Source organism: Lissotriton helveticus, chromosome 9 (assembly GCF_964261635.1).
Source record: "Lissotriton helveticus chromosome 9, aLisHel1.1, whole genome shotgun sequence".
NCBI classification, from domain to species: domain Eukaryota; kingdom Metazoa; phylum Chordata; class Amphibia; order Caudata; family Salamandridae; genus Lissotriton; species Lissotriton helveticus.
Window position 1 is genome coordinate 1265758197 of NC_136070.1, and position 23042 is coordinate 1265781238.

At 43.3% G+C, this 23042-nt stretch overlaps 1 protein-coding gene across 2 annotated transcripts in view; it reads right to left on the reverse strand.

The window, feature by feature from the left end:
- LAMB2 (laminin subunit beta 2) overlaps positions 1 to 23042 on the reverse strand; it is a 301168-nt gene that overhangs the window by 6478 nt on the left and 271648 nt on the right. For both annotated transcript variants that reach the window (XM_078661826.1, XM_078661827.1), the window contains one exon: positions 394 to 570. In XM_078661826.1, the coding sequence (XP_078517952.1) occupies positions 394 to 570 (177 nt within the window). The remainder of the gene's footprint in view (positions 1 to 393; positions 571 to 23042) is intronic.

Consider the following 23042-nt stretch of genomic DNA (forward strand, 5'->3'; position numbering starts at 1 on the left):
TGCTGGAAGAAAGGCTAGAATTTTAATGCACGTATTTGACTCAGAGGTGTTCAACTTGCTGCAGCAAATCCTACCTCCTTCAACGAGGATGGAGCTACCAGTGGCAATGTTAGCCTTCAGGTTGGGAATATCAGCTGGCCTAAGTCCTCCGCTTATTGTCATTGTGAGACTGTAGACTGGCTCAATCAGTAGGCCTAATCTAAAGTTGTGAGTCAGTGATCAGCAGCTACTGATTTATGAAGGTGAATTCTTCAGCTAGTCAGTGGTGAGAGGCCTGGAGGTGGACACCTGGGAGAAATCCCACCTATGTTGCCTGAGGATGGAGAAGCTTCTTAGAGAGCCTCTTGACCATCTGTCATTTTGTCCTGCTTTCAGATATAAACACAATTGTACCTGCTTTGCCTCGTTTGCTTTGTCGCGGGCTGTACTGGCAGTTTCTTCGGCCCGGGTAGCTGCCAGGCTGTTGCTTGCCCGTTTCTTCTTCAGCGCATCAATCTGTCGGTCCAGCAGTCCCACTCTGTCCATTGCATCATTCAGCTGATTCTCTGCACTTGCAGTTTGCACTTGGATCTGAAAGAAGTAATCACAAAACAAAGATAATCCAAGAGCCCTCTTACATTAACAAGGATTCATAATCATGTCTGTATAATCCCGGATTACATACATCCTACGACCACCTCTAAGAGCTCAACTAAAGGGGAAGAGACCTAAAATTAAACATGGGGTCCTCCCTCTAAGTTGGGGCCTTTGAAGGGCTGAGTGGAAAGGACATTTCTCTATCACTACCTGACTGTCTCAGTCTGACACTACTTTAGAGCACTGATACTCAAAATATAACACTAGGCTTTATTGGTCAAATGAAACCTTACTTTAATGTCCTGACATCTATTGTAACAGCCTGATTGGAGAGGAGATATACAGATAAATACACTGGGCCCGATTCACAGAACTAACTTAAGACAAAATCCTGAACTTACTTCTTTTGGTATTCACAGAAGTTAGGATTTTGTCTTAAGTTTGTTTTAAGACAGACTTAAGTTAGGATTTTGTCTTAAGTTTGTCTTAAGTCTGTCTTAAGTTTGTCTTAAGACAAACTTAAGACAAAATCCTAACTTCTGTGAATACCAAAAGTAGTAAGTTTAGGATTTTGTCTTAAATTAGTTCTGTGAATCGAGCCCACATTGTTTTCAATTAAGGGCCAGATGTAGGTAAATTCAATTTTGCGAGTCCTTGATAGCGATTTTTACCGAATTGCTGTTAAGGACTCGCAAAATTGTGTGTACATGTGGCACACAGACATGCCCTAAGGGCATGTCTGTGTGCCACATGGCACTTTGTAAAAAAACTAAAAGTGCCTCTTGAAATGAATTCGCAAAATACCACCAACTTGAAGTTGGTGGTATTTTGCTATTCCTTAAGGCAAAATCGCAATTTGCGATGCCTACCAGCATAGCATTTAGGGAATCGCACATTGCGATTCTCTAAATGCTTGCAGAAAATAAGGAATCACAATTTTGCGATTCCTTATTTTGCGAGTAGGTTTAAACTTACCTACATTGCTCACAGTCAAATTGTGATCACAAACGCTGAAATTCTGCGAATTTCAGCATTTGTGCTCGCTATTTGGCTTCCTACTACTGGCCCTAAGTGAATTATACACTATAGAGACAATATGGATTAATACAAACAGGGCTGTGAAGTGTGCGTGAAAATGACATGCAAAAGCCCCACAAACCCATAAATAAATTAACAAAATCAGGAAAATATATTGACCTAAACATTTCTTGTTGAGATGAAAAGCATTCTTTTTTTGTGTCCCCCCCAAAGGAATGTTAAATGTTACTCAATATAACATCACATCGTATCCCATCAGACCTCAAACATCTTGGTGTGATCGCATTTCCTTGGTATTGCTATCGATGGAGGTACATTTAGTGCAAACATGTGCTAAACACTAAAAACATTATATTACCCTGATGTTACAATGTGGTAGGGTGGGCCACACATACATCTATATCAGGTATAAGCTGTAAAGCTCCCAGAATAGGGAACATTTTTCTTTTTCTATGAGAATAGTTATGAATCCACAGACTGCATCAAATGTCTAACGTTGTTTTTCCTCTGAAAGTGGCATTGGATGCCATTCTAGTGTGGTCGTGAACAGACGCCACAGTATTATTTGTTACCGACTGTTGTCTTGCATGAATGTCCATGTAATAAGGATGTGTCAACGTATGTCTGGAACTCCATATGGCTCCCCCATTTATATCCTTTTCGGATATGTTTCTACTTTCTTTTTGTTTGAGTCCCCCAGGCCCTTCCCTTGTGGCCTTCCAGTCAAAAACCTCTGGATTTGGTTAGACGAAAAGCTTAGTTTTAGCAGTTAAATTAACAAACTGTCAGGAACATGCTTTGGCATACTGAAATTACTTTAAAAGTTTCTGCCTCCCCTCCCTTTAGCAGCAAAAGAAATGGTCACTAGAGCGCCCATCACCTCACGTATTGACTATGCCAATGCACTGTATGCTGGCCTGCCTGGTTACCTACTGAATAAACTTCAGGTTGTCCAAAATGATGCTGCTAGAAGGCTTTTCAATCTCCCTATATCCTACACTGGCTACCCATGAAAGCACGGTCACATTCAAAGCCCTGGTAACAACTCATGCTGCTCTTTAAAACTATGGACCAGTCTACCTTAGAAAGCGCTTCCAATATGTTGAGGGCAAGTACCCCCAAATTCCGCATTAAAAGGAAAGGTGGCAGTTCCCTGACCTATACGGCTGTGGTGGCCTGGAACTCTCTCCCATTTGATTTACGCAGCCTGCAGGATCCCAACCAATTTAAAAAGAGACTCAAAACTTTCCTCCTTAACTGAATGTTTCTCCTCTTTTTGTTTTAGTCCTTTTTCTCTTTTCCGCTCTAGGGCACGTGCCGGGACACTCTTTTGAGTAGCTGTGTGTGCTATAAACTTTATTAACATAACATAGCATAACGTAACATGTGTTCTGTCAAAGAATTTGAAAGCTGCCTGTTACCTAATTTGTGACAAATCTGAATAGGGAACGCAGCTTCTTACCATCCATCGCACAATACTTGCTTTTGTAATCTATTGTCCAACATCTACAAAGAGTTGCTTAGTGCAACATAAAACCCCACAGCTGATTTTAAGTACGTGCTACTGTGATCACAGATACGCAAAGCAGATTTCTTATCAATGGCTGGAAAAGCAATGGAGTGGTGCACTATCCGGGTAAGGTAACGTTTAATCATGAAGCACAGTCAGTTCCTTCGTTGATATCCTCCTTTATTTGAATTTATTCCAATGTATAAACACAAAACATCAGCCAACGCGTTTCGTTCAATGAATGAACTTCGTCAGGGCTAAAGGTGTTGGTTGACAAGCAACATTAGTGGTTGAACGGGGGTCCGATGGCCTCCCAGGATGACAAGATCATATGTATGCGGCATCAGCCTCCATAATAAGGGCTAATGCAGAAATGCCGGTGGAGCAGAAGTAAAAGTCCCGGAACTTCTCGAAGTAAAGAGAGATGCCGGAACATGCTCCTTATATCGCGTAGTAACGGGATGGCTCTCTGCTTGCTTTCAAAGCAGCCCGCCAGACCTACAAAGGGCCCATCAAGCCTCCTTCAAGAAAACTTTGTGATATCCTATTTTAAAAAGTGTTTTGCTGAGAGAGGCCGGCCTCACCATGGTCCAGACCTGCCCAACAGGTAGTAGTTAGAATTACAGATTAGATTGTTATATGGATATAATATTATATGGATTGTGAGGTGGAGCTGGCATAACCTGAATTTAGTTGACCCTCTCTCATTATCTTTGTAGGATCCTGTCCTTTGAAAATCAAGAGGTTGTTCGACAAGGTTTCTCATTGTTCTTTGTGCAAACTTCTGAACCCAGTGATGAGGAGAAAAAGAATCTGAAAACTAATTAAAGCATGGGACATTTTGTGTTTCTGGTAAACATCCTAGTGAGTTATTCCAATCAACTCCACGCTTTTGATTCTGAAGTTGACCTTAGTCACTTATTAACTGAATTATCAAGACTTTTGGAATTTGTAATAATTTATTCTGCAAAATGTGAATTGCCTTATTACTCTTTTAAAAAATCAATTTACTGTGGACTTCCATAAGTAGTGAGTAAGGGCCATATGTATGAAGCAAATTTGCATTCGCAAACGCCGAAATTCGCATGGATGTATAAAGGAAAATCTGGTGCAAAATAAGGAATCGCAAAATTAGCGAGTCCTTATTTTGAAATTGCATTTAAGGAAAAGCAAATTTTGCGATTCCTTAAATGCAATGTATGAAGCAAAAAAAAATTGCAAATTGTCCCTAAAGAATCGTAAATTAGCACCAACTTCAAGTTGGTGGTAATTTGCGAATTCCTAGAAAAATGCCCATTTTTGCATTTTTTAAAGTGCCATGTGACACACATACATGCCCTTAGGGCATGTATGTGCACCACATGTGAACCCATGCTTATTTCAGGGGTGCAACAGGGTGTCCTTTGGACACCCCTGCACCCTTGAAATTATTCTCAATTTCCGATTTTCAAATTGCGAATCGCAAAATTGAGAATACCTTCACATTCATTCCTATGGGCCTCCTGGTTGTGCTGCAACAATATATGTGTCGTGGTTCTTCCGGAGCATGTGGAGGGGAAGAACATGGTAGACTACCAGGAGAAATGGATCTTAACAGAAGTCGCATCTGAGGGCCTCTCCCAAGTCTGTGCCCTAGAGCGGGAGCACATGGTCCCGACGCGCCCTCTGCTCATGGGGGATCCACCGTGACCTGTAGTGGCCAGATTGCTATACTCTAAGGATTGTGACTATATACTGCATCATGCCAGACTGAATGACAAGCTCTCAGTGGACAATAGTGTGGTCTGAATCTTTCCAGATTTTTCACGGGAGGTGCAGCAAGGCTGATAGACTTTTTGGGAAGCTAGGGCCAGACTCCAGGAGATGACCGTGCCCTATGCCATGTTGTTCTTGGCCTGGCTCTGAGTCGTGACTCAGGATGGAACTCTGTTTTTTCTGACCCCGGAAGAGGTATGGCGCTGAATTGAACATCAACTGTGGCAGGGATCAGATGGACGGCCCAGGGGCCTCACTCTGGCAGAGCCAGCTCACAGCGAAGAACCAACAAACACAACACGGCAGCCACATCCCAAGCAGAAGTACAGCAAGAACAATGGAGGGCAGTGTAGGTAGTAGACTGTTTAAGCTGTGGCAGGACAGACCCCAATCCAAGGCTGAAGAAGATGAAAGGACCCAAAGCTCGTTGTCGGACCGCGGACACAGCTACCGCACCAAATCAGAAATTGAATTACTGAAGGTGACACCAGATGAGATAATCTGAACTCATCAACCTATTGCTATTTTTGTTTAAGATTGACTGCGTAAAAAAATGTTTGAGCTGAGAGATGCTTGAAAGATGGCTGCACATGCCTGGTCCCCGGTACCATACTCAGTTTATTCCCGATGAATGCTGAATGGGGGGGACACCAAGCAGACGGATGACAAAACCAAACCTCTATATTCGAGCTACCCGTGAGTTCTCCTACAAATGATTGTTGTTTGATTGATTGACTGTTAGGATGAGAGGTAAGTTGCTTGCTTGTCCTGGGGAATGGGAGTGAGTGAGTGAGTGAGTGATGGTATTTCTAAAGCGCACTAATGTCGAGGCGTCTTGGCGCTGTGCAAGGTAACTGAGATATACGCTGACCATTGTCCTATCGGGTAAAAAGCCAAGTCTTGACTTTTTTCCTGAACCCTCTGTGGTTGGAAATTAGTCTTAGCTGCCGAGGTAAGGAGTACCAGAGCCTCGAGGCCAAATGGGAGAAGCCCTTCCCACCCCAGCGTTGTCTTTTGATCTTAGAGACCATAGCCAGCCCTTGCGAGGCAGACCTCAAGGTTCGGGTTGGCAGGTACCTCATGAATAGGTGTTGAAGATTTGAGGCCCCCACCCTAGCCAAGGCTTTGTGCACCAAACAAAGCGCTTTGAAGTCTATCCGCCTCTGGACAGGGAGCCAGTGTAGCTGCCTAATGGCCTGTGATGTGCATTCTGAATTGACTGCATCTTGGCCAGTTGAGCACACCCTGCTCCTAGATAGAGGGCGTTTCCATAGTCTAATCTGGAAAGGATAGTGGCGATTATAAACGTTTTCCTGAGATGGTAAGGAATAAACGGCAGGATCTTTCTCAGCCCCTTAAGCATGTAAAAACAGGCAGAAACCACCTGATTCACCTGGGGCTTCCATGACAGATCTTTATCAAAGATGAACCCCAGGTTCCTTGCTTTCGCCACTGGGACCGGACAGACTCCTGCGGATGTGGGCCACCAATTATGGTTCCAGATAGACTCTTTCTGTCCGAACTCAAGGACTTCCGTCTTTTCAGTGTTCAATTTTAGAAAGTTCAAGTTCATCCATTGCATGACTTCGGACATACAGCCGGCGAAGTCAACAGCCATGAAATCCACAGAGTGGGAAGCTGTGATGTTTTAAGTTGTTTGCATGGGGGTACATGAGTTATATCTAGTGCAGGCGACATTGGGCTGCTATAGTTTTCTGTTCAAACTGGCATTGAAAGACGGATACGGCTGGGTGACAGTAATCTTATGGAATGAATGTGTCTGCTACTTATAAACGGTTAACTTGGAATGTCAGGGGGATGCACTCAATGGCAAAGTGATACACAATGTTTTCTTACTTAAATCGGAGGGGGATACACATTGGACTCCTGTAAGAGACTCGCCTTACAGCGAAGGAAGGGGCAGCACTACATAAATGCTGGAGAGGCCAGGCCCACTACACCACATATTCGCCCTTTGCAAGGGGCACACTGATTTGGATTCATTCTGGAGTTCCTTTTCACCACCAGGAGACATAGTGGACTCCGAGGGGAGGTATGTGGTGGTGACGGGCCGACTCGCGGGTAGAGACATAGCGCTCATTAATATATACGCCCCGAATGTTGATCAGGGATGTTTTCTGGCGTACCTCTTGGACACGCTGGCCCCCTACCTCGTACAATCTGTTGTGATGGGAGGGGACTTTAATTGTGTGGCAAATCCTCGAGCTGATCACTCCCACTCTCCAGTGAGGGATTCCCCAATAGTTAGAACAGCTACGTGCTTTGTGGATTGGCAGCTACAGTGGGGACTTCTGGATTCCTTGTGCAGACTGTAACTACAATTGAGAGATTATTCATTTTTCTCCAGCCTAGATAAACCTGAGGTTCAGCTGGACATGTTCCTGTGTATCCCTGATGTGCATGGCCAGGTGAGTGTGATAGAGCAAGGTTTCGCATCGCGACTTGCTCGAGTCATGAACCTCGAATCTGTTGTAACCCCATAAACAAATTGTACGTGTTACTAATCTCTTTTATTTTTATATACATGTATATTAGAGAAGCTTGCCTATGTGTTTTACTAATACGAATAACCCTTGTCTTTAAAACATGGACGTTGCTTGAAATTTGATTCTGCGCATGCGTTAGACATAATCACGTGACATGACGCAGTCACATTTTGGAGGGAAAAGGGTGCGCATGCGTAATAGCCATAAAATGGCCGCGCTTTCTAATAACGAGGTGAAGCTTGCACCGCTGCTCTTGTGATTTTGTCTGTTGCACTTACCCTTAATTACATAGTATATTTTTATGATAAGAAACCTGAAGTACAAATACATGAGATGTCATACATTCATTTATTTCTATGTTTTAATTTGTTTTCGCTTACTTTTCATGTACCGCGATAACTGGGGGTCTAATTGAGACGAGAACCATTTTGAAGGTCCCTTCTGCGCAGAATCGTGCAGCTAGGGAGAGATGTAGCCTTGAGCAGTGGAACTCAGCCAGCTGGCAGCCACAGACAAGATGCTCCTGCGAAAGCCACCTCTGACCCAGGAGGATGGAGCAGAATGTGTTCTCTAATTGTAACAAATGTAATGTTTTATTGTATTCTGTGCTACTTTTTCGTGGGAACCCCAAATCTTGCTAGGCGGTACCTTAAAATGCAAAATAGGTCTTAGAAAAGTCCGTTATGATTGGTGTGTTAACCCATCCTACCTTAGGACCAATCGAAATTGGGGATTCTGACACTTTGCAACATTTGGGGGGTGGTAGACTGTCCCAAAACAGTATATCTAGCCTAGGTTTAGCTAGAGAAATTGTCCGACTTGTCCGAATAGCTGACCTGTCACTGACCCAACGCACTCAATAGGTGACTGATACAGAGGTGCTGCGGAGCACGCTGTCCGAATTGACCATAGACTCTGAAGGTTTTTTACTAAACCATAAGTGCTGGCGGAGCACTTTGCTGGGGAATTCGCTGACCCAATCGGGGTCCTGATCGATAGCTGCAGAGAGGGTGGAGCGCAGGCGTTGCTCCGAACTGCGGGTGCTGGTCGTGTCCTGGTGGTCCTGTCCTGATCCTAATCTGGTTTTCCTGTCCTGTCCTGGGGTGTCCATTCTGCACCTGCTGTCCCATTGAGGGTTATCCTTCCGTGAGGGTTTTCCTGTCCTTAACTGACCCGTGGCCAGGGTTGGTTTTCACACCAGTCTAGGTAAATATCGCTCTGAAAACTCCTAAAACTGCACCTTTCTATTTTTCTGTCTTTGCTTCAATAAAGACATACCTTTTGCATATGATAATTTTCCATGCTTTTTTGCAACTATTGCATATCATAAAAGTCATTTGCATTTAATTTCATAGCGTGTTCCTATGTTACCCTACCTTTTAGAAATCATTTTCTCAAATTGCAGTTTGTAATTTCTTGATGTGGTCTCTAATTTTTCTCTCATAAAACTGACTAAAGTAACTCCGATTTATAGCGTGCTTCACTTTTGCTCATTTTATAGCTGTTTAGGACCAATTTACTCCACTTAGCATGTTCCCTGTCTTACTATTAATTAGAAAACCTAAATGATTACCCTTATAGTTCTTCTGTATAGTTATGTACTCTTTGCTAATTTAACTTTAGACTGTCTCCTTGTAATGGAGTGTATATTCTAAAGAGTTTGAATTCTGAGATAAATCTTTTAAAACTTCCAGTTGTCCGTGGTCATTTTATGAAAATACAAAGTTTATATGTTGGGTTTGTATTTTTCTGCCTTTCCTTTTACAGCTAGCTCCCTGACCCATCGTGGTCATAGGTACCCGTATCGGTGGATGGTAAGTCGGGTACACTAGAAATAGTAGAAAGGGACTCACGATTATTGGTAGTAGATTGTAAGGTCATCTGATCAATGTAGTTGGTGAATTAAAGTATATGGGCCCGAGACTGAAGTGGTGAAAATATTGGTCGGGTGACCTGCGATCTCTATCAGTAATTTTCTGGTAGCATCGAGGATGGTTAGGGAATAGTTAAAGGTTAGGTAGGACTAGTTAGTCTAGCTAAGTTGGATGCTGCTAACCAAAGTGGGCAATTTGGGTGAACTGATCACTCGCTTGAAGTGTTTACTTTGAAAAATTATGAAATGTTTTAAAATCGTTATTCTTCTTATTATACTGTTATATGTGTTAATCCATTCATATGTAAAACGTTATATGTGTTGTCGGAAATCCCCGGGGAATTGAATATCGAGTGGTGAATAGAATCCATTCGTTTTGAGGTCACTGGCTTTCAAGGAAAGTTAGTGCAGGTTAGGCAAAACTGGAAGCACTGACTAGGGTTTTTTCTGAATGCATGTTTGAATAAATGTTAGCAACGAAGTTCATTGGCAAAAATCCGATTGTGACTTAACCTAGTAAGGGTCACATCGGAAGAGTAGCAGGTTCATCAGAGCTTGGGTGAAAGCAAAAGGGATCGCTGGTGAAACCTTAGTCTCGGATATATCCCGGAAAGGTGGATGAGTCTAGGGAAGTAGCAGGTTCTCCAATGCTTGAGTGAAGGGTAGGCAGAAGAGACCTATCCGTAGTGTGTGAAAAGTAAATAGAAGTGGTTTACTTGCAGTGAAAAATTCTTTCCTGTCTAGACACTTGAGCATAGGGGCGAATGTGTATTCGTTGTGAAATAACCAAGCACTAAGCACTTTAGAAAGAAAGAAAGTTTCCGTTACCTTGTAAAGGAGGGAGTCAGTCGCGAAGCTGCTCTGACGTCACTCCGTGCCGCGCTGGGATTGGTAGACACAGCGGGTTTGTAGTGGAGCTGGAATTGTAAAGGAGGGGCGAGCGCCGGAGCGTGAGAACTGTCTCGCGAAAAGGCCGCGCACCCATTGGTCGAGATTATTTGAATCCGTGCATTTCATTGGTTGCACGAAATTAAGAAAAGCACTTAGATTGGAAGTGATTTTGTAAACAGAGGTCACTTGTAGGAATCGTATGTGGCACTCGTATAGACCACATACCCGACCTGATCCACGGTATATGGGATTTGAGAACGATCAGTGGAAAGGTGTAAAAAACGACATTATGTACGGAAATAAGAGAAAACTGTCTCTTGTAAATAAGGTAAAGAATTACTTCAAAAAGGACAAGCCGATTAAAACTAGAGAAGGTGTTGTCATTCCGCCACCAAATACTCCCGCATTTTTCATGATGTTCGATAAAGGGTACAACACATGTGTATGGTTGGAAAATTGGGCGGAATACACGAAAGATGACGGAGTATTGGCTTTTCCGTTAGAAAGGACATTTAACAGCAGAATTCTATTTAATTTGAGAACCCGAATGAATGATTTACATCCCAGACCTAGATTAACGCAGTATGAAGCACTAGAGGAATGGGAGATTGAGGCTTTTGAGAGGGATAAGCCCCGAATGGATAAAGGGTTAACTAAATTTTACCCCAAGTTGAAGCAGGAAGCCTGAGCCAAAAAGATGAAACAGTGGAGACAGAATATGATTGTAGAAGGACTGTTTCCAATGATGCCAGCATGTGGTCCTCCTGAGGGGGAGAAAAAGACAGAAAAATGTAAACACTGGGTGCCCCTTGAGGAATCAGATGATGAATTTTTAGATGACATGTGTATGAGAAGTCCGCCTCCTTATAATGAAGGACACCGACCTTCCAGTGAAGGAGATATTTCCCGAAGACTTCCTCCCCAGGAGGAGGCCAGGTCCGCGAGTGTGGGAGGGGGTTACCAAATACCTCCCTATACCGAGAATCTGGGACCTGTAGATACAAGAAACATTTACCCTAGAATGCCAGCTAGTGGGGAGGCAGGATATTCACGTGAGCGAGATTTTTGTTCTCGACCTCCCTACGGAGGTGAGGCGAGACCCTCTAGTTCAGGAATGCCGTTCTTACGACCTCAGTGTGAGGAAGAACCAAGATCCCTAGGCACAGGAAGTTTGTTCCCAAGACCAAATTATGGTGAAGGACCGAGTGAGACACATCCCACTGCCCCGAGTTATGCTCCCACTCTAACCCCGCAGGTGTTACACGATAAATCCTTAGACAGGTTATTAGAAGAAAAGGAGCGAGAGGCTCTAACTAAACAGAGAGCTGAGATAATTCAGAAAATTTCCCAGTTAAATACAAGTCCTGAAGCCTTGACAATCCCAGTAACTATTGGACCAGTTGTTCCGTTGTATGGGGACCGTCAAGGGAGTCCGAAAACTCCAGTAATTACCCCTGTCATAGCACAGCTAACCCTTAATAGTAGATGACCAGACAAGTGAATGTGAATCTGAGGTCTCGTTACTGGACCTACCCATTAGAAATACAGGGAAAAGGATGCAGAAAAGACATAATCCTTTCAACACGAAAGAAATTCAGATGAATCGACTTCAGGTACCAGGAGTGTCACGTTGGTGACTCCTGAAGAAATCGAAAGATGGAGTCAAGAATTAGATAAACAAACTCCACCAACGAAACCTTTAGATCTCTACAAACTGAGAGTAGAAATAGAAGAACTAATGGCAGGAAACGTAGGATTAGACAGGTTAAATACCTACTCTGAAGAAGAACTGCTGTTCATTTGCAAGAGTCTCACCCGAAATACCCGAGTGCTTCATGAAAAATTGACAGACACCGCTGCTAGCATGGGAATAGATATCTCAAAATCTAAACCTTTGCAGAAACCATACAGAGCAGATTTCTCAGACAAGGATTTGGAAAACCTGAATGTGTCAGGGAAAAAGGCACAGGTCAAAGAACTATTGTCAGTATTGCAGAAATGGGGAGATGTAGAAAGATGGAAAGCTAGATGGGCTAAGAAAAAGGATGAGGCCAGGTCTAAGCAGGTAACTCCTGAATTCGTTCTAAAGGAAGCTGAAAAGCCCGAACAGCTATGCCCTATGCGCAAAGTGCCAGGTGGAAAATATGTACATGTTCCATGGTCCAGACAGGATATTGTGTCCTTTACTAATGATTTCCCAAAATTACGAGAAAAGCCTGTGGACTGGTACAGGCAAGTGGAGAGATTTGTAAAAGTGCAGAAATGCTTATGGAAGGACCTGGATGGGTTCTTCGACATAGTGGTCCCGGTAGATTTGTGGACCGAGTGTAAAATCGCCATAGCTTGGCCTAGGGAGGAATACCCGAGAGTCTCTAAAACAGGGGAACCCTCTATTGAAGTGATGAAAAAATATGAGCAGGTAATTCAGCATCTGAAGCTAAAAGTGCCCGCAAAGGAAACTGATTGGACCAAGATAGATAGAAACACGCAGGAAAGGGACGAGACTGTGCACTCCTTTTATGAGAGGCTGTTGCAGGTGTTCAAAACATACAGTGGTATAGATAACATCGAGATGAAGGACATGACACTTTTTATTTACAGGTTTGTAAATGGTTTAAGACCCGAAATTTGTCAGTGGATAAAAGATAACAAAATTTGTTGGCAATCCAAAAAGATTGATGAGGTACGCAAAGTACTGTGAGGATGAGATGGCAGAAAAGAAAAAGGCTTTGAAGGAGAAAGTGATGTGGGCACAAGTTAAGCTCGCAGAACAGCAAGAAAAGCAACTGACTAAATTAAATAAAAATACTCAGAACCAAGGCCCTGGGGGTGGGAGTGGAGGAAAGCCCTGAGCAAAAATGAGCAGAGAGGAAGCGAAAAAGAAATTTCCCTGCCACCAGTGCGGAGAAATTGGACATTGGAGAGACGAGTGTCCGTATTTACAGCATGATAATGCCCAAACACCTGATTTAACTCCACAGACGCAGAATGAAAAACCAAGAAAGACACAGCAGCAGGTAAAAACGATTCAAGTGCCCCGAGCGCCAAAACCTATATTTAAGGGGAAATCACCTCAGGGTGACGACGTAGAGATCTGGGGAGGCGATGAAAACAGAAATGCAGCAACTTCGCAGTATTTATTAAATGACACTTTTTTCTGTGATGACCAGTACTGACGGGGCCTGAGAGGGGAGGACGAGGAGTGCGTACTTGGCGCCTTCTTGCCGGTAGACCAGTCAGGGCCATACATTGAAGGAAAGGTTGATGGAAATGATGTCACCTTTCTGTTGGACACTGGTGCTACCCGTTCTACTGTGAGAACAGCAGACGTTCCAAACCTACCCCTCTCGGGAGAAGCAATCCAAGTAGTGGGTGTATCTAATCAACTGATTAGTACTCCTGTTACCGAGCCCATGGAGATCTCAATAGGAAACTTTAAAGAAATGCACAGATTTGTCGTTTGTGACACCAGTCCAGTGAACTTACTGGGACGTGATTTGCTGTGCAAAATGAACTGCACTATCTTTTGCACACCAAAGGGCGTCGAAATTCAGACCCCAGATGAAGATGGTATCTACAAATTAATGTTAATCAGACCTGACTCAGAAATAAAGCGAATGACTATACAGGACTTACCTGAAGAACTTCAACAGACAGTGAAACCAGAAGTATGGGATTTTACTGGAAAGGATGTAGGATTGATGAAAAACATAGACCCTATCCAAATAACAATGAAAGAAAATGCAGTTTACCCCAACACTAAGCCTTACAAAATGAGTGCCGAAGTGAGAGCAGGTGTTGCCATTGAAATACAGAAATTGCTAGAAGCAAACATCATACAGGAAGTAATGAGTAGCCCGTGTAATTCGCCTATTATGGGCATCAAGAAGCCTAGTGGCAAGTACAGAGTAGTGCAGGACCTGAGAAAGGTAAACAAAATTGTGGTTCCTTGTTGTCCTATTGTCCCGAACCCAGCAGTGATCCTGTATCAGATTCCCTGGGATGCTGAATGGTTCACCGTGATAGACCTATGTCACGCATTCTTTTCGATCCCATTGCATCCAGACAGCAAATTTATTTTCTCATTTGCTTTCAACAGTCACGTGTATGTTTGGAATAGGCTTCCCCAAGGGTACACAGAAAGCCCCTCTATCTTTAATCAGATCTTGAAAAAATGTCTTGAATCTTTAGTCTTACCTGGAAAGTCTGTTTTGGTGCAATACATTGACGACCTATTGGTGGCGTCCAAAAGTCATAGAGATTGCGTGATTGACACCATTGCCCTACTGAATCACCTAAGTGAAAAGGGACATAAAGTGGCCCCTGAAAAATTGCAATTCTGTTCAAAGTCGGTAAAGAATCTGGGGCACCAGATAGAAAAGGGCATCAGAAAAGTAACAACAGAGAGAGTCAGAATAATTCAAAATATGCAGTTACCCCGTACACAGAAATAAATCAGAATGTTCCTCGGAGTTGTAGGTTACTGCAGGCAATGGATTGTGGGATTCGCAGTCCTGGCAAAGCCTTTGATAAACATGACAAAGAAAGGAGCAAAGGACCCAGTGGAATGGGATGATGAAAGCTTAACAGCCTTCACACAGTTGCGAGATTGTCTCTGTACAGCCCCTGCTCTAGGGATGCCTGACTATTCCAAGGAGTTTGGCCTATTCTGTGACACTCGTGATAATTGTGCATTGTCAGTCCTAACTCAGGAGCATGGCTCGACCAGAAGGCCTGTGGCATATTTCTCTGCCACTTTGGATCCAGTGGCTGCTGGATTACCTGGGTGTCTGAAGGCAGTAGCTGCAACTTGCACGAGTTTAGAACAGAGTGAGTCCATTGTCATGGGACATCCTGTAACTGTGTATGTTCCACATGCAGTTGTGATTCTATTGACCCGCACAAAAACTCAGTATCTCACCCCTAGTCGGCTGACTAAATATGAGAGGATTCTCATGGGTGCTGCAAACATTGTCATTACTCGGTGTAATAATTTGAACCCAGCAACCCTACTCCCTGACTCAATGGCAATGGAAGATAAGGGAGAAAATGAGCATGACTGCATTGATTTGACAGAATTCAGTACTAAACCTCGCCCAGACATTAAAGAAACACCTTTGCCTAAACATGATGAGGAATGGTTTGTGGATGGTTCATGCATGAGACACGAACATGTAGGCCTAAGTGCTGCATACGCTGTGGTCACGTTAAACAAAATTGAAGAAGCATCTTATTTATTTGGAGTAAAGTCTGCACAAGTAGCCGAATTGATTGCTCTGATAAGAGCTTGCAAATTGGGAAAAGACAAAAGAATAACAGTGTATACTGATAGCCAGTACTGTTATGGGGTTGTGCATGACTTTGGCCAATTATGGCTACAAAGAGAATTCCTGACTTCATCGGGCACCCCCATTCGAAATGGAAAAGTTGTACAAGACCTTCTAGAGGCAATCCAATTACCAAAAGACTTGGCAGTGGTCAAATGTGCTGCTCATAAGAAGGGCCTTGACCATGTATCTTTGGGAAATGATTTTTCTGATCGAGTGGCAAAACAATATGCTATGGATCGCATGTCAATAAATATCAGACGGGGAGGGACTGGAAACAGCTGCCAACTTATGATGTTTGAAGAAGTGCCTACATGGAATGAAGTGAGAGAATGGCAGCATGCTGTGCCCTGGGAAGAGAAAGAGAAGTGGAAGGAACATGGTTGTCGGCCGAGACGTGAGGATGGTGTCATTGTGGGCCCAGATGGTATGCCTGTGTTACCTAGACACCTGCTTGCCCCTATGGCCAGATTAATACATGAAGGATCACACATTGGTAGGGATGCCATGGTTCTGGTGTTTCAACTGACCTGGTACAACAAGAAGTTCAGGAAGGTAGCAGAATCCCTTTGTCAGAGGTGCTTGACATGTCAGCAGTTCAACGCTGGCAAAAGAACAGTAGTTGAGCTGGGGAAAATTGGAAAATCAGGGGGTCCCTTTGTGAGAATACAGATTGACTTCATCACCATGCCTCGTTGTGAGGGAAAAAGATATGTCCTTGTCATTGTCTGCCTATTTTCAAAATGGGTAGAAGCTTACCCTGCCACACAGAATGATGCCATAACAGTAGCCAAACTACTATTAAAAGAATTGATACCTAGGTCCGGGGTCCCAGTCATTATTGAATCAGATAGAGGCGGACATTTTCAGAATGAAATATTGGCTCAACCCTGCAAAGCATTTGGGATCTCACAAAAGCTGCACTGTGCACATCGTCCAGAGGCTTCTGGAGTAGTAGAGCAAATAAATGGCACGATCAAAACGAGATTAGCAAAAATGTGTGACTCTACTGGCATAAACTGGGTAAATGCCCTACCTCTTGTTCTGATGGGACTCAGAAGCATTCCAGACCGAAAAACAGGCCTGAGTCCCCATGAGATCTTGATGGGAAGAGTGATGAGACAAGCATGGGTACCAGGATACAAACTGTTAAGCACTTCTGATGATTTGGTACTTGAATACTGCAAGCAACTGGGTGACCAAGTGCGTTCTATATCTCGCCAGATTGGGGCAGACGCCGTCGCCAACCCGACAACCCCAGTTCACAAATTGGTTCCTGGTGACTGCGTTAAAATAAAGAAACACACTCGTTCGAGTTGCCTTGAGCCGAGGTGGGGGCAAAAGCGCCAAGTAATACTGGTGACCACGACAGCGGTGAAGTGTGCAGGCGTTCCCAAGTGGATCCATGCCAGCCATACCCAGAAGGTGATACCAGACGAGGAGCCTGGAGTTGAAGGTTGTCCAGCTGAGGGGTCTGCAGATGTCGGTCCTGAAGTAGCTGATGACGCACAGCCGAGTACCAGTCCAGCTGAGGGTCCTGTAGACGTTGGTCCGGAAGTAGCTGATGACGAGCAGCCGAGCACCAGCCAAGACGATTGGATACCCTTAATTGATCTCATCGAAGACCCAATCAGAACAAGAGAGCGAATTTGTGAAGATAGAGAGTGGAATAGAGAGGTCGAGTCAGGCACAGGCGAAGACCCTCAGATCATTGAGATTCACATCAAATCTGAGGACGAAGAGGAAGGTCAGACAGGGACAGAGCAAGTGATTGACACTCCTCCACTGACTCCTGAAATCGAAAAGGGACAGACTAGAACTAGTGTGAAAGTTCGAGCAGAAGAAAATCAAGGGATCGAAGTGCTTGAACAGGATCAGATAGAATTAGAAGAACGTGTTCAGGACACAGAAACAGAGACATTTGAAAGCCAAAATCAAAATTCACCTGAACCAGGCCAGCTTAGCAACCAGGCAGAAGAAATAGATACAAGACCTGGGACTAGTCAGACAGGAAGGGAAGAGACAGAAGAAGTGCACAAAAGAACATTAGAAGAAAGCCAAATAACAGTGCCAGCCAAAAGACTCAGGAAAAAGAAAAATATCGAGCCAAGGTATATAAAGAGACTGAAACTGAGAATAAAAACAGTACAAGAGAAACTTGCAGACAAAAGGAGAAGTCCACGGATTGCAGAGCAAATTGGAGAAAGCTCCAAAAGAAGGAGTGATCGAATAAAAAGACTGAATGAAAAATACCAAGATCCTGAATGGACATATCTGATTTTGGAAAATTTTGAGGATCTTGACATCTCTGATGAGAGTGACGAAGAACTGATTGGTGATTTGTCTGCTGAGGAAGACGAGCTCACCTGAAATTGCACAGAGTAAGCTACCTGTGTAAAGTTACAAAGAGGGGTTGCAAAACTTCTTCTGAGCCAAGATGTCTGATTCAAGAGTGAATGGAAGGCCTAGTCGCAGTTGTTGCAAAACATGCTGCAAAGTATGTATGTGTAGTATAGTTATAGTTATATTAGTTTGGATAGGATTAACAGTTTTCATTCCTTTTATGATAAGCAAAAATACTAATATTGACCCTACACAGATTATCGACACTGAAGAGCTGACAACACGAAGTGTAGAAAAACGTGAAAAAGCACTCAGACAAACAAAACGAGACTTAGAAGCATCAGATGAGGAAGGACTACATTACCATGGAGTTAAGAACCAGACTCATTTAAATGTTTTCGCAAACCTGTTAGTACACTATGTAGAAACTATGGAGATAGAAGACTGCTATGTCTGCATGAAGCTACCTACTTCTGTAGCTGAAGGTGTGACTTACCATCACCTGCCCCTGACCTATGGAATTTCTTTTAGCATTTTAGCTAGTTTGTTTTATAAAAGAGGACCGTTACAGTATTATTACTCTAACAATGACGTGATCTTTTCTGAACTTCCTATACGTGGGAATCTGAATCCTGTACATACCAAAAGTGACGTTACACGATATATGGGAGAATATTTTCTGACTATAGGTACTATAGACTTAAATGAAGCACACAGAGACAACTTGACCTGTTCATTACATGAACAAGAGAAAATATTTTTAAACATGGCAGAGAAAAGAAGGGAGATTTTCCAAAGAAAGGCAAATGACAAAAGACAGAAAACTCCAAAATGGGCTGAGAACATGGAAAGCACCTCAAATGGCGGGGCAGGGCCTGCTTTGTTGCTGGATTTCGAAAAGAAAGGGAAACTCTGTCTTCACCGCGAGAAGACTAGTTATTATAATAACATTTTCATTGGTTCCAGTCAATGTGAGCACAATTACAAGGTAATTGGAGGTTGGGGATTCAAAAATGGGTCAGAGCCTGTGTTTCCTGGAATTTATTATATATGTGGAGACAAGGCTTATTTCAAATTGCCGGATCACTGGTATGGAAGCTGCTACTTTGGCATTGTCTTCCCGAAAATATACCATGTGAATGAAATTTCTGGAAGCAATGAAAACACTAATGGCTTAGTGCGTAGTAAAAGAGAAAGCGTAGGTGAAATAATGGGTAGTATTTTTAGTGCACTGATACCTGGAGTGGGAGTGATTCTGAACACTCACAGAATTTGCAAATTGTCCACAATAGTGGATGTGCTGTCTACTGACACAGCTCATGGATTTCTGTTGGTCAATACCGAAATGGTTGCGATCAGATCAATGGTTTTGCAGAACAGACTTGCTCTTGACACCTTATTAGCAAAAGAGGGCGGAGTCTGCCGGATGTTGAAGGTGCAACATTGTTGCACTTACATTCCGGACAAAAGTGTGCAGCTCAAAAGATATGTGAAAAACATTACTAATTTGGAAAAGGAACTTAAACCACTTGAGGTTGACAGTGCCTGGAAGAGACTGGTTGATGGTCTCTCCAATGTAGGTCATTGGTTTGCTAGCTTAGGTAAAAGCTTATTGTTTAAGGTACTGATGCCAATTGGAGTGATAGGGTTTATCCTATTTCTCATATTCGTCTGTTGCAAATGTCGCAAACACACAAAGAAGTACCAAGTGAATGCGAGAGGAGTGAAACGGAGTGCGGATGAGCTTGAATTGGAAGAAATGAATAATCAGATTTACAAAAGGGTGAACAATTCTCACCCTACCAAAAACGAGAAAGAGAAACTGAATCGCCTATTGGAAGAGATTGAGATGTACAAGGTGCGAAAAGTTGGCATCTGGTTCCATTATTTTGTGATGATAGTAAATATCATCAAAGAGGGGATTGATAGAGCAAGGTTTCGCATCGCGACTTGCTTGAGTCATGAACCTCGAATCTGTTGTAACCCCATAAACAAATTGTACGTGTTACTAATCTCTTTTATTTTTATATACATGTATATTAGAGAAGCTTGCCTATGTGTTTTACTAATACGAATAACCCTTGTCTTTAAAACATGGACGTTGCTTGAAATTTGATTGTGCGCATGCGTTAGACATAATCACGTGACATGACGCAGTCACATTTTGGAGGGAAAAGGGTGCGCATGCGTAATAGCCATAAAATGGCCGCGCTTTCTAATAACGAGGTGAAGCTTGCACCGCTGCTCTTGTGATTTTGTCTGTTGCACTTACCCTTAATTACATAGTATATTTTTATGATAAGAAACCTGAAGTACAAATACATGAGATGTCATACATTCATTTATTTCTATGTTTTAATTTGTTTTCGCTTACTTTTCATGTACGGCGATAACTGGGGGTCTAATTGAGACGAGAACCATTTTGAAGGTCCCTTCTGCGCAGAATCGTGCAGCTAGGGAGAGATGTAGCCTTGAGCAGTGGAACTCAGCCAGCTGGCAGCCACAGACAAGATGCTCCTGCGAAAGCCACCTCTGACCCAGGAGGATGGAGCAGAATGTGTTCTCTAATTGTAACAAATGTAATGTTTTATTGTATTCTGTGCTACTTTTTTGTGGGAACCCCAAATCTTGCTAGGCAGTACCTTAAAATGCAAAATAGGTCTTAGAAAAGTCCATTATGATTGGTGTGTTAACCCATCCTACCTTAGGACCAATCGAAATTGGGGATTCTGACACTTTGCAACATTTGGGGGGTGGTACACTGTCCCAAAACAGTATATCTAGCCTAGGTTTAGCTAGAGAAATTGTCCGACTTGTGCGAATAGCTGACCTGTCACTGACCCAACGCACTCAATAGGTGACTGATACAGAGGTGCTGCGGAGCACGCTGTCCGAATTGACCATAGACTCTGAAGGTTTTTTACTAAACCTTAAGTGCTGGCGGAGCACTTTGCTGGGGAATTCGCTGACCCAATCGGAGTCCTGATCGATAGCTGCAGAGAGGGTGGAGCGCAGGCGTTGCTTCCGAACTGCGGGTGCTGGTCGTGTCCTGGTGGTCCTGTCCTGATCCTAATCTGGTTTTCCTGTCCTGTCCTGGGGTGTCCATTCTGCACCTGCTGTCCCATTGAGGGTTATCCTTCCGTGAGGGTTTTCCTGTCCTTAACTGACCCGTGGCCAGGGTTGGTTTTCACACCAGTCTAGGTAAATATTGCTCTGAAAACTCCTAAAACTGCACCTTTCTATTTTTCTGTCTTTGCTTAAATAAAGACATACCTTTTGCATATGATAATTTTCCATGCTTTTTTGCAACTATTTCATATCATAAAAGTCATTTGCATTTAATTTCATAGCGTGTTCCTATGTTACCCTACCTTTTAGAAATCATTTTCTCAAATTGCAGTTTGTAATTTCTTGATGTGGTCTCTAATTTTTCTCTCATAAAACTGACTAAAGTAACTCTGATTTATAGCGTGCTTCACTTTTGCTAATTTTATAGCTGTTTAGGACCAATTTACTCCACTTAGCATGTTCCCTGTCTTACTATTAATTAGAAAACCTAAATGATTACCCTTATAGTTCTTCTGTATAGTTATGTACTCTTTGCTAATTTAACTTTAGACGGTCTCCTTGTAATGGAGTGTATATTCTAAAGAGTTTGAATTCTGAGATAAATCTTTTAAAACTTCCAGTTGTCCGTGGTCATTTTATGAAAATACAAAGTTTATATGTTGGGTTTGTATTTTTCTGCCTTTCCTTTTACAGCTAGCTCCCTGACCCATCGTGGTCATAGGTACCCGTATCGGTGGATGGTAAGTCGGGTACACTAGAAATAGTAGAAAGGGACTCACGATTATTGGTAGTAGATTGTAAGGTCATCTGATCAATGTAGTTGGTGAATTAAAGTATATGGGCCCGAGACTGAAGTGGTGAAAATATTGGTCGGGTGACCTGCGATCTCTATCAAGTGATGTGGAATACTTAGCCCATCCCATCTCTGATCACAATGTGGTCCTATTGCAGCTACAATTGTAGCATCCCATCACATGTATCCCCTCCTGACGTTTGAAGCCAGAGGCATTATAAGATCCGGCATTCCGAGAGGAAATCGAGGCAAGCCCCCAATAATACTTCGAAGACAACATTGGATCTTCATCTTCCCCATTAGTAGAATGGGACACCTTTAAGACTGTAATAAGAGGACAGTGCATCGAGGTGTCGGTGGGAGTCAGAGGAACACTGCTGCAAGAGGTCACACTGTCAGAACAGGAATTGCGGGAACTAGAGAGGACCAGACCCCGACATCCAGAGGTTCACCAGACACTTTTAGAGACTAAGGAAAAAGTGGCAGGACTGGTAGAACGACTGTGCTGCTTTCACATTAGGTAATACATGGTGATGGCCCATGCAGAGCGTGACCGTACAGGTTCCCTCCTAGCCTAGCTGGCCAATACGGCAAAGAGGGGATCGACTATTGTTGAGCTTGACTCCAGAGAATCAGGCCGACTGTACCGACAGGAAGAAATTAACACCCATTTCTTGCAATACTATTCCAGATAGTATATGAGCCTTGCCCATTATGAGGATGACGAATTGCGCGTTTATGTTGCACCACTAGCACTTGCAGCCGTCACCGATGAGGAGGCTGATGAATTGGGGAGTCTGATCACAGCGCAAGAGATCATGGTGGCAATAAAGGGGTTGGTGCGCAGAAAAAAAATGGAATCAGGCGGCATCCCGGCTGAATTTTATGTGGCATATGCCATCAACCTGACCCCATAATTGGAGGCTGTATATCAATTGGCGAGAGACATGGGCCACTTGCCAGACACCACGTGGGAGATGCTTGTGATCGCACTATTGAAGCCGGGGAAACCTGACCAAGATTTCAAGTCTTATAGACCGCTGACGATGCTCAACCTTGCCAATAAAATACTAAGAAAAATACTAGCCTCTAAGTTTCTCCCATTTATGCTGAATTAGTGCACCCTGACCAGGCGGGATATATACCTGGCAGGAACACAGAGCTGAATATCAGGCGATTTCTCTCTGTTCTAGACTCTGAGGTCTATTAACCATAACGGAGCAGCAGCCATTGCAATCGATATGGAGGGAGCTAGGACTATGCTTGGAGAATTTGGAGCCTGGTCAGGCTTGAGAGTGAGTTGTCAGAAATCCCTGCTCTTCCCATTAGGGGCTGATGCCCTCCTACCAGAGGGGCTGAT